The following is a 12,406-nucleotide window of genomic DNA, read 5'->3' on the forward strand; positions in this document are numbered from 1 at the left end:
CAAACTCTTGCATCATCTGAAGAAAGAGTCCACCACCACAAACTTAGACTGCTCAGAGGGCTAAAATGTGCACGTCTTTTTTTTTTTTAAGAGAGAGAGAGAATTTTTTAATATTTATTTTTTAGTTTTTGGTGGACACAACATCTTTATTTTATTTTTATGTGGTGCTGAGGATCGAACCCAGTGCCCTGTGAATGCCAGGTGAGCGTGTTACCACTTGAGCCACATCCCCAGCCCCAACATTTCTTGAACATATAAATAATATGTGTTCATTGTAGAAAAATTAGAAAATACAAACAAGCTTCATTTTAATTTATGTTAAGCCACCTATAATCCTGCCCATTAGAAATTCCAATCCTCTGAATATGCATATTTATCTGTGTAAGTATACATTTTAGTGACATCTTACATCTTAAGTTATATTGTAATTTACTCTTCCATTAAACATGTGAAGAACATTTTTGCATGTCAATTAATATAAACATATGTTACCATCTTTAACAACTGCATAATAACCATTTATAGGTATATACCCCGAACTTTTCACCAAACCTCTGTTTTTATCAGATATATCATTTATCAAGTTGTCATTATCATAAATAATGCGACAGAGTATATTATTGTACATCTATCTTTGCACTTACATCTATTTCCTTAAGACAAATTTCTAGACGTAGAATTAGTTCATTAATTTTTAACAATTTTGAAATACATTATTGTCTTTTTTAAAGCATTATATTAAATAACTCTAATGGTTATTCATGTTTACAAAAAAAGTATGTGCTTATTGTTTAAAATTCAAATAAATATCACCTGTGTAGTACTGCTACCAGAAACTTTTTAACAGTAAGACAAATATAAATTTAAGGATATTCTGAAAAATTTCTAGCCTGGGCTTTTCAAAAAGGTCAGTGTACAAAGGAACTAAATAGACACTTCACAGAAGGAAAAATATGAATGGTCAACAAATATATGAAAAAATGTTCAATGTCTCTAACATTAGAGAAATGCAAATTAAAACTACACTGAGATTTCATCTCACTCCAGTCAGAATGGCAATTATCAAGAATACAAGTAACAGTAGCCAGGCACGGTGTCACACACCTGTAATCCCAGAGGCTCAGGAGGCTGAGGCAGGAGGATCTCGAGTTCAAAGCCAACCTCAGCAAAAGCAAGGCACTAAGCAACTCAGTGAGATCTGTCTCTAAATAAAATACAAAATAGGGCTGGGGATGTGGCTCAGTGGTTGAGTAACAAAAAATGTTGGTGAAGATGTGGGAAAAAATGTTCACTCATACATTGTTGGTGGGACTGCAAATTGGTGCAACCACTATGGAGAGCAGTATGGAGATTCCTCAGAAAACTTGGAATGGAACCCGCTCCTCAGTATATACCCAAAGGACTAAAAATCAGCATACTATAGTGACACACCCACATCCATGTTTATAGCAGCTCAATTTACAATAGCTCGCTATGGACCCAACCTAGTTGCCCTTTAACAGATGAATGGAACAAGAAAATGTGAGATAGATAGATAGATAGATAGATAGATAGATAGATAGATATACCCACTCAGTATTTGTATTTGGTATTTGAGGTATTTGTCAGTAAAGGGATAGAACTGGGGACTATCATGCTAAGTGAAATAAGCCAATCCCAAAAAAAACAAAAGACCAACTGATCTCTCAGATAGATGTTGACACACAAATTGGGGACAGAGAATAGAAGTTCATTGGATTAGACAAAGGGGAGTGAAGGTAAAGGAGGGGGGGATAGGAATAGAAAAGACAATAGAATGAGTGACATAACTTTCCTATGTTCATATATGAATACATGACCAGTGTAAATCCACATCATATACAATCATAAGAATGGAAAGTTATACTCCATGTGTGTATAATATGTCAAAATACACTCTACTGTCATGTATATCTAAAAAGAACAAATTTTTAAAAATGTCAGAGTAGCCAGGTGCAAAGGTGTATGCCTGTAAACCCAGTGACTCGGGAGGCTGAGACAGGAGAATGGCAAGTTTGAGACCAACCTCAGCAACTTAGTGAGGCCCTAAGGACTTTGTAAGACTATCTCAGAATGAAAAAAAAAAAAAATGTTTAAAGGGCTGAAAGGTAGCTCAGTGGTTAAGCAATCCTGGGTTCAATCCCTGGTATCAAAAAAAAAAAAAAAAAAAAAAAAAAGTCAGTGTCATAAAGATAAAGACTGGGAACATTCAGATTAAAGACTAAGGAGACAAAACTAAATCCAATGGAAGCTCCTTTAACAACTGGAGAGATGTGGATATAGGCCATGTATCAGCCAATAGTGATAGAGACAATGGTACATTTCCTGAGTATGAAAGTTATATTAGAATTATGTAAGAAAATATTCTTATCCTTAGTCTACAGCAAAGATAGCTAAAATATTTGGGGAAGGAAATGTCATGATATCTGCTACTAACTCAAATGGTTCAGAAAAAAAATAGAGTGATAATCAAATGCAACAAGATACTAGTAATTAGGAGATCTTTGCACAGGTTGAATATATTATCCAAGAAGCTTAGAATCAAAAGTGTTTCATATTTCACCTTTTCTTAATTTGAGTATACCGGTATACACATGTAAGATATCTTGAAGATAAGACCCAAAGCTAAGCACAATATTCATTTATGTTTCATGTATAACTTATTCACGTAGCCTGAAGGTAACTTTATACAATATTCTTACTTTGTAAAAATGTACTTGAGTTTTGATCACTCCCAGTCACATGAGGACAGATATGGAATTTCCCACTTGTGGTAGACACACACATCAGTGCTCAAAATTTTTCAGATTTTCAAACATTTCAGAATTTAGATTCTCAGACTAAAGATGGTCAACCTATACTACTCTTGGAATTTTTAGTAGGTTTGTAATAAAATATTGATGGAAAATAATTTAGTGTTTTAAAATTCAATGAATATAAAAAAATATATAATTTCTATAGAAAACTACTAAAACTCAAAAGGCAAAACAAACAGGAAAAGGACATGGACATTTTTCCAAAGAAGACATACAAGGGCCAATAAGAACATAAGAAAATGCTCAACATCATTAATTATTAACAAAATTCAAATCAGAACTACAATGAGGCTGGGTAAGTAGCTCAGTAGGTAGAGGGCCTGGGTTCAAGGCCTACCACCACAAAAAATAAAAAGTGAGGTAATATCTCACACTCAAAAAGCAGAGAGTAACAATCGTTGGCAAAAATGTGGAGAAATTATAACCCTTGTGCACTGTTAATGGAATACAAAATGGTATAGCCACAGTAGAAAACAGGACGGCAGTTCCTCAAAAAGTTAAAAATAGAATTACCATATAATCTAGCAATTCCACTTCTGGGTATATACCTGAGAGAATTAAAAACAAGATCTCAAAGAGATAGTTGAACATCCATGTAGCAGCATTATTCACAACAACTAAAACACGGAGGCTCCCCGAGTATCCATTTACGCATGGATGGCAAAATGCAGCTTATCTATACAACAAGATACTACTCAGTCTTAAAAAGGAAGGAAGTTCTTCAATATGCTACAACATGGATGAAACTTCAGAAAATTCTGCCAAGTGAAACAAGCCAGTCACAAGAAGACAAAAATACCACTTACATAAAACACTTAGAGTAGTGAAAATAATAGAATCAGAAAGTAGAATTGTAGTCTCCAGGGCCTGAGGGACAGGGAAGATGAACAGTTATTGTGTAAAGTGTGTAGAGTTTCAGTTTTACAACATGAATAGAATGATTGTACCACATTATGAAAGTATTTAATAGCATTGAACTGTATACTTAAAACAGTTAAGAGGATAAATTTTATGTCCTGTGTATTACAATAAAAAATTTTTAGCAACTAGAGAAATACAAATCAAAACCACACTAAGATTTCATCTCACTCCAGTCAGAATGGCAATCATCAAGAATACAGGCAACAATAAATGTTGGCAAGGATAGGGAAAAAAAGGTATACTCATATATTGCTGGCGAGACTGCAAATTGGTGCAACCACTATGGAAACCAGTATGGAGATTCCTCAGAAAACTTGGAATGGAACCACCATTTGACCCAGCTATCCCACTTCTCAGCTTACACACAAAGAACTTAAAATCAGCATACTACAGTAACACTGTCACATGTTTATAGCAGCTCAATTCACAATAGCTAAACTATGGAACCAACCTAGGTGTCCTTCAATAGATGAATGAATAAAGAAAATGTGGTATGTATATTCAATAGAATATTACTCAGCTTTAAAGAAGAATGAGATTATGGCATTTGCTGGTAAATAGACAGAGTTGGAGAATATCATGCTTAGCAAAATAAGCCATCCCAAAAAACCAAAGGCCAAATGTTTTCTCTAATATGTGGATGCTAATTCACAATAAGTGTCAGTGGGGTGGAGTGGGGAGACTAAGGAAGAATAGAGTTACCTTAGATTAGATAGAGGGAAGTGAAGGGAGGAGAGGGAAGGGGATATGGGGAAAGATAGTAGAATGAAACAGACATTATATATATATGATTGCATGACCAATGTGATTCTACAACATGTATGTACAATCAAAAAATGAGAAATTATATACCATCTGTGTATATCAAAGTGCATAAGTGCATTCTACTGTTATGTATAACTAATTAAAACAAAAAAAATTTAAAGAAAAAAATGGAAAAAAATTTAAAGTATGGTTTAGTAAATTGAAGCCAATCATAATACATCTCCAAAGATAGTTACTTTTTTAATATTTATTTTTTAGTGTAGTTGGACACAATGCCTTTAATTTATTTATTTTTATGTGGTGCTGAGGATCAAACCCAGAGCCTCGAATGTGCTAGGTGAGCACTCTACCGCTGAGCTACAACCCCAGCCCCAGATAGTTACTTTTAACAGTTTAATGTCTAATATTCCAACTCTTTCCTGTGTAAATACAAACAGTAATGTGCATAAAAGTTTATGTATCTTTTTTGGGGGGGTGTACTAGGATTGATCAGGGCACTCTACCACTGAGCCATATCCCCAGCCATATTTTTTTTATATTTTATTTTGTAGTTGTAGTTGGACACAACACCTTTATGTCACTTATTATTTTTATGTGATACTGAGGCGCGAACCCAGGGTCTCCCACTTTCAAGGCAAGCACTCTACCACTGAGCCACAATCCCAGCCTTCCCAGTTCTATTTTGTATTTTATTTAGAGACAGGTTCTCACCGAGTTGCTTAGCACCTCGCTTTTTGCTGAGGCTGCTTTGAACTCACAATCTTCCTGTCTCAGCCTCCTGAGCTGCTGGATTACAGACGTGCGCCACCGTGCCCAGCAAGTTTATGTATCTTTTACAATACAGATATGATATGTCATATGCTATTTTGCAATTTGCTTTCATTTAACAATACAACTTAGATATCTTTCCATATCAGAGTGTCTCTCTCTCTCTCTCTCTCTCTCTCTCTCTCTCTCTCTCTCTCTCCTGTTTTCTCAAGAACTTGTATTAAGCAACATAAGTGAACATTTAATAAGGAAGGTATAGCCTCTGAAAGACTGTGCCTATGTTGGGGACTTGGGCTTAAGAGAGCTCACCCGAAATTCCATGACATCCACAAATGACTGGTAGTAGTTGATGAGGAATCTAGTTATCTCAGCTTTTTCCCGATGTACTGGTCCTAAATGTTGCTGGGAGAAAAACAAAACAAAGAAAAATGCAAACTAAGAAGAAAATTGATCAAAGTAACTCAAGGAGTAATACCTAAACATTGGGTTGAATTAACCAGGACAGAGAAATTAGAAAGTCTCCACTGCTCTCCAAGTCTTTGAAAAGAGACTCTCTAGGTAGGATGGTTTTATTTGAACCTGACATGATACAGAGGGTTAAATGAGAAGAAATTTCAAGGTCCCTTTCAGCTGAAGAGATTTACTATTTATGTCAAAGACAAAAGAAGCAGAATAAGGGGCTGGGGATGTGGCTCAGGCGGTAGCGCGCTGGTCTGGCATGCGTGCGGCCCCAGGTTCGATCCTCAGCACCACATACCAACAAAGATGTTGTGTCTGCCGATAACTAAAGAAATAAATAAATATTTAAAAAAAAAAAGAAGCAGAATAAGAAGATACCACAGGTAATATGGGTGAAAAATCTAGGGCTAACGTTCAATAAAGGAAAAGTGGTGGATATTCCACTAGATGCATACATAACTCTAAGTAGCAAGGAAATATTGAGTGGGAAACGGAAACAACAGTAAAATATTGCACCCTGTTGGGTGGGTAGAGTGTCTTGTTCTCCCAAGTGCAAAGTGTTCTCATGAATCTTCTCAAGGAGAAAGGGGTGATGCTTTGCTCCAGTTCACCCTGGAGGACTCCCATCTTATCTCAAAGTCCTAGAGACCTAAAGCTTTACAACAACCTGAAGCCCTGTGGTTGAGCCTAGAAAAACAAAAGGGGCTACTCCATCCCCTGCCAAGTTTGTAGAGAAACAGTCAAAAGACAGAATCTGAGCCCAGTGTGGAGTTTCTCTGAAATCAGAGAAAGGGGGAAATCAGGACCAAGTGCTCACCGTGCTGTTTCGGACATCTATGTTGGGAAATTTCTTGTTGATGTACTTGAGAGATGATTCCATGGTCTTGTCCAGTAAGAAAGGTGGTTTGGATTTGGGGTCTGAACAAGTCTGCACAGATAAACCACGCAATACCAATACGTAAGTTACCCTTTCTCCTGCCCCTTGGAAACACACCTCTTCCTGCATCGTTGATTCTCATAATCTCTTTTAGGAAATGGCAATCCAACAATTAATTATAAAAGCAGGTGAGTAAGTTGTGAGCATGTTCTAAGACATTAAGCCAACTATCTCAGATCTTAATAAACAACCTGGGATCTTGTCTTGCTAGGTAAAGCTTAACATTTACTGTTTCCAGCACAAAGAGGAAGCAGTTTCCCCGCCCCTCAACTGAATCCGGAAGGCATGAGAAAACCAGCTGCTCAGGAGTTACGCTTTGTGGAGACTCATTGTCACGGTTGTGTCCATTATATTAGAATCTTATCCAGAGGACATTTATAGGAGACTAGAGGACTCAGAATCTGTGTTTCTGGTGATTTGTTGTATTAAAATGTACAGAAGTACCCTCCCTCCCACAATTTTCTCTTCCAGGAACTTCCCACATTTACCCCCCACCCCTTTTTTTTTCAGGTTGTTGTTTGTTTTGGCACTGGGGACTGAACCCAGTAATGCCTTACCACTGAACTACACCCCCAGACCTTTTTATTTCCATTTTGAGACAGTCTCACTAAATTGCCCAGACTGACTTCTAACTTGCAATCCTCTTGTCTCAGCCCCCAGAGTCACTGGATTACAGGCAAAGGGCACGGTGCCCAGCTCAATGCCCCTTCTTTTATCTCTTTTCTGCCTTTGGCTTAACCAGGCCCTGGCTCACCATCAGCTTCTCCCAGTACCACACTTCCTATCCTAAGCACTCACACAGACAAACAGAGCATGAATTGCCCCCAAAGCACCTTGGAAATCACCTCTCCCTTTTTTATCTATTTACTTTTTTTCCTTTTAGAGAAATGCTTCCACAAAAAAAGTGTTTGCCAGAGTCCCACCTTAAGATCTCCTTGGAGTGTGAGGGGTCAACAACAAATAATAAGGCCCAAAATTCTAAACCTCAGATCTTTATATAAATCACTCAGAACAGAATTATTCTCCCTACCATCCCCACCCCAACCTGTACCCTCAGCCCCAGGGCAAAGCAGGCTCTTTCACTCGGGTGAGAATCATACCTAGAAATGGGAAAGCTTGAAAGAAAGCCCCCTTCTGCCTCCCTGAACTGGCCTACAGCATCTGGGTAGATGAACGCCAGTCAAAGCAGTAAGAGGAGGGGATCTAACCGCTGGACCTTCTGGCCTAAGGCTTCCCCGCCCTACTACTGCCCGAGTCATAGCACCAGTTCCATCTCTTGCCTACCTTCTTGATGTTGTACATACGGATGAGAACCCCCTGACCTCGATCATTCAGGATGGTGAGCTTCTCCGCTAATTTATGCTGGTAAGCAGAGGTCAAAGACATGATGGCCTCTGAGAGAGAAGAGCATCCGAAGAGCAACGCCTGATCTCCCCAAATACTTTCAGCTTGTGTGGTGACACCCTCCCTCTGGGCGGAAGGACCCAGCCTGGTTGGTGCGCCCGTCTTCCTGTTGCCTCTGCAATTGGCTGATGGGTGAAAGCAGTTATAATGGCTCTTAGGCCCTCAGAGCCTTCTTGCTCTTCCTCTTGCACACTCAGCAGAGGACACTTCCTCTTTTGGTAAGGCAGTGAAGTGGGTGGAGGCTGGGGAAAGGGACAGATTTTCAAGGCCCTTCACAGTGTGGCACCAATCTTTTTGGGTTTACTCCTCCATAAGAGTCCTAGAAAAAGCCCTACACCACATTAAGAAGTACCTACTACCCCACCCCACACGCCTCTATTCTGTCCCTCTTTTATATCCCATCAAAAATGGCTCTAAGCCAGGCGTGGTGGCACCCACCTGCAATCCCAGCAACTGGAGAAACTGAGAAAGAGGATCACAAGTTCAAGAACAGTCTCAGGAATTTAGTAAAATAAAAAATAAAAAGGGCTGAGGATGTGGTTCAACGGTTATGTGCCCCGGGTTCAATCCCTGGTATCCAAAAAAAAAAAAGAATCTGTTATTTTTTATTGAACCTTGGGCACTATCAGATTTTAGGACCCAGGTCAAATCCTATCTCCCCCTAGCTGCACCATTCAATGTAAAATATTATATTGTATTATATTGTATATATATATATATATACACACACACACACACACATACACACACACATATATATACACAAAATATTTCTTGTTAATTTTGTCTAATCTCTCCCAACTACATCATATGTTTCTTAATGACAGAAATTGTACCTAATATTCTTTATATCCTTCACAAGGCTCTAGTACAGTGATTCCCAAAGTGTGATCCAGCAGCATCAGCATCTGCTAGAAACTTGTTAGACATGCAAATTTTCTGATCTACTAAATTCAAAACTCTGGGGTGGGTTCAGCACTAGTTGAACAACACTGCAGGTGATTCCAATGCACCCTCAAGTTTGAGAACCACAGTTGTAGTACAGTGATACTTAAAGGTGTTTAAGAAACCAAGATCAACCCCTGTCAGGTTCTGATTGGTGGTTCTATGAGAGAGCCAATAAATCCTGGGGGTAAGAAAAAAAAGAGAGATGATCAACATTATTATTTAGAAATTTAACATGTTTTTTCCCAAGAGAATTTCTTCTTTAAAGAAACAGAAAGATGGCAATGCTTAACATGTTAAATTCCAAACATCTCTAAGGGAGACTTTGTTTTTTGTTGTTGTTTTTGTTTTTTTATTTGTTTTGGGGTCTTTTGGTACTGGAGATTGAACCCAGGGACACTTAAGTACTGAACCACATTCCCAGCCCTTTTTATTTTTTTATTTTGAGACAGGGTCTCCCTAAGTTGCTTAGTGCCTCATTAAATTTTTGAGGCTGGCCTTGAATTTACAATCCTCCTGCCTCAGCCTCCTAGTCACTGAGATTATAGGCAGGAGCCCCCATACCCAACTATGAGACTTTGAATGTTATGCAAAAAGAATCTATCTTCCAGTATATTTAACAGCAGGCCTGGTATAATGTGATATTGGCCCTGAAGATTTGAGTCACCTGCTGTTATCAAACAAAACCCAGTTTTTACTGAAGACATTTGTGGAACTTCTATTTGTTTTTTATCTTGATAAGGAAGAATAAAGGGCAGGCTGTAAGATGCTAACATGTAGGCCACTGAACAACAGCAGAGTGCCAGCCTTCTCTGGGTCAGTATTATTCTATTGGTTCTTTCTCACTTGCATTTCTTTATCCAAAAATTTGGTTGAAGACTCACCATACCAAGACAATCTTGTTTATTCTTCAGGATCTAGCTCAATAGTCCCAGCTCCAGCCCTTGCTGAACTCCAATAGCACTTGATCTATATTATATCCTTCACACCTAAATCAGGTTCTGACTTTAATTGTTCATTTTATATTACACTGCCTCCCCAATGAAAGTGAAAGATTCCTGGAGCCTGGAAAAATTTAGTCTCCTGTACTTGGTATATAGGAGAAGTCTACATTTTGCTGTCAGTCAGAATTGGGCTCAAACATAGTTGAGTACAATGGGCTGAGCCTTATGACACGGAGGCTAAGAGCCCAGGTTCTGGAACCAGGTAGCTTGAGTTCTTGTTCCAATCTGATCATTTACCAGCAAACTCAGGTTCCCTGCATGTAAAATAGAGATGATATTGATAAGAGTTCTTATCTTATGGGTCTATTATGTCTATTAAATAGTGCAAGCAAAGTGATATAACCTAGTTATTCACTATGTGATGGGTATTTTTAGTGCTTTGCTTTGTAACTTTAGGCTATCATCCCTGAGTGGTTTCCTAATCTATAAAATGGTGATAATCCCATACAACTGTGAAAGTGATTAAATAATTTGGCAAATGTAAGCATTTGGCTCAAGCTCCAGCACATTGCAGTAGGTATGCAAACAATAAATTAAAATTTTGATTTTTGAGTTTGTGGTGAGCTTCTCATATTACTTTTTGTGGAGTTCTGTTAGTTGCTTTATAAGGAAAAAGGCCAGGTTTAAAGATGGGCTAATTATGCCAATTGGTAGTCTTCAAAGAAACTTTATCGGAAAGATTATTCAGCAGTTCCTCCTGTGAGCTGGAGGAGCCCTTCTAAAGGTATATAAGTACTGCAGATGAAGGCCTAGTAACCCTGGCTGCAAACTAGAATCCCCTGCGGAACCGAACCCTTTTTAAAGCCACGCTCAGCCAGGCTCTACTCATGAGATTCTGATCCAATAGTTCTGGAGTGGCATCAAAGGATCTGTCACTTTAAAACTACTCAGTGATTCTCATGCACAACGAGATCGAGAATCACTTCTGTAAGGCTTCACTGTGACATCAAGACCTTCCAAACTTCTGAGAAACCATAGAACCTACAGTGGGAGAAGAGGAACTAAACAGAAGGCTTAAAAGGCACATCAATTCGCACCATTGACTGGAAGGTATTATGCTTTCCCTTTCCTCAAACCTCAGCTGTTCACCTTATGTGCCTTACAGAAAGATTGTCTTCCTCTTTTAGTGACACTCCTCTTGGGATTCTTGAGAGACACTAGTTTGAGAATAAGGTAGGTCTCAAGACCCTTTGGGCCAGATTCAGTTGTAAAGGTGGCATCAAGGTTGAAATTCTCTTGCCAAGTCTGACCTGAGTTAAGCCAAATGACTTCCATCATAGTCTTGGCATCCCTGCATGGGACATTTGGCTTTCAACCATTAGGTGTACCATCCAACATCACCAATTGTCACTGTCTATTCTGAAGCAAGTCTGTTTATCAAGACTGTACTTACCAGGCTGGTCAAAATCATACTTTTCTAGGTTGCTAGCTAAAATAAGGATTTGGGGTTGTCTAATGACTACATCTAAATATTAAGCCCCTTTTCCTTTATCTTTAAGAATATAAAGATGCATGATTCTTGGTTCAAACCCCGGCACCACAAAACAACAACAAAAAATGTATACAATATTGGGTTATATACCACAGCCTTGATTTTTTTTTTTTAGAAAGTCAGTTCACTATGATTGTTCATGGCTTTAATATAATAATTACTATGCAGTGAAAGCTTTAAAGAACTACCTGGCTTGTGTTCCTGAAAGCTACCCGAATCTAAATCCCTGCATTTGATCACAAAAATGCCCTCAGGAAAATCTGACATTTAACAGTCTATCTCTGTGCCCTTTATCTGTGCCCTGGGCATGGTGCACAGCAGAACTGAAATGGGCTATTCTGGGGCATTTTTCTATCCCTAGTGCTTATGCCAGTCTGCCTTGATCTTTTATCCCCCCTATCAAACTATACATCCCTGCTTTGCAGAAATCTCAGATTTAGCTGTTGCCTGGAAACTTGGAAGTCCTTGAAATGAAATGAATGTCTGCTAGGATAGCTAAAGACGGCTAGCCATAGGGGAAAGTTGGCCTCCTATTGGCAACAAAATGCAGCAGATTTGAGATGGTATATTTTTAGTACACTTCTAGGAGTCTTCGTGTGTTAATATCTAAAACTTTAGAGATTTCAGACTGGCATTCTCAGGTAATTACAAAGTAACCTAGACTTCACCATAGTATTATTCATTCTTCTGATTCTTTCTCCCAAAAGTGCTTTGCTGACCTGAAAATTAGCATCCTTTCCTGACAAAGAGCTCAATTGTGATAAATTGGAGAAGAAAGAGAAGGGAACAATAATGAACAGAAAAGGAACCAGCTGCCCCAGCCTTGCTTTCTCTGATACTCACATTTAAAGTGTTAAAGATCTTATCCCAGGTCTGA

The 12,406-nt window shown here is 38.5% G+C and overlaps 1 protein-coding gene across 1 annotated transcript in view; it reads right to left on the reverse strand.

Annotated features, from left to right (window-relative positions):
* Nckap1l (NCK associated protein 1 like) overlaps window positions 1-8,079 on the reverse strand; it is a 50,175-nt gene extending 42,096 nt beyond the window's left edge. The window contains exons 1-3 of the mRNA XM_026398780.2: window positions 7,969-8,079; window positions 6,565-6,675; window positions 5,598-5,690 (exon numbers count right to left, since the gene is read on the reverse strand). Coding sequence (XP_026254565.2) covers window positions 5,598-5,690; window positions 6,565-6,675; window positions 7,969-8,070 — 306 coding nt within the window. The 5' untranslated portion in view covers window positions 8,071-8,079. The remainder of the gene's footprint in view (window positions 1-5,597; window positions 5,691-6,564; window positions 6,676-7,968) is intronic.
* Between the last annotated feature and the right edge of the window lie 4,327 nt (window positions 8,080-12,406).

This window comes from Urocitellus parryii, chromosome 5, assembly GCF_045843805.1.
Source record: "Urocitellus parryii isolate mUroPar1 chromosome 5, mUroPar1.hap1, whole genome shotgun sequence".
In the NCBI taxonomy this organism is placed as follows: Eukaryota; Metazoa; Chordata; class Mammalia; order Rodentia; family Sciuridae; genus Urocitellus; species Urocitellus parryii.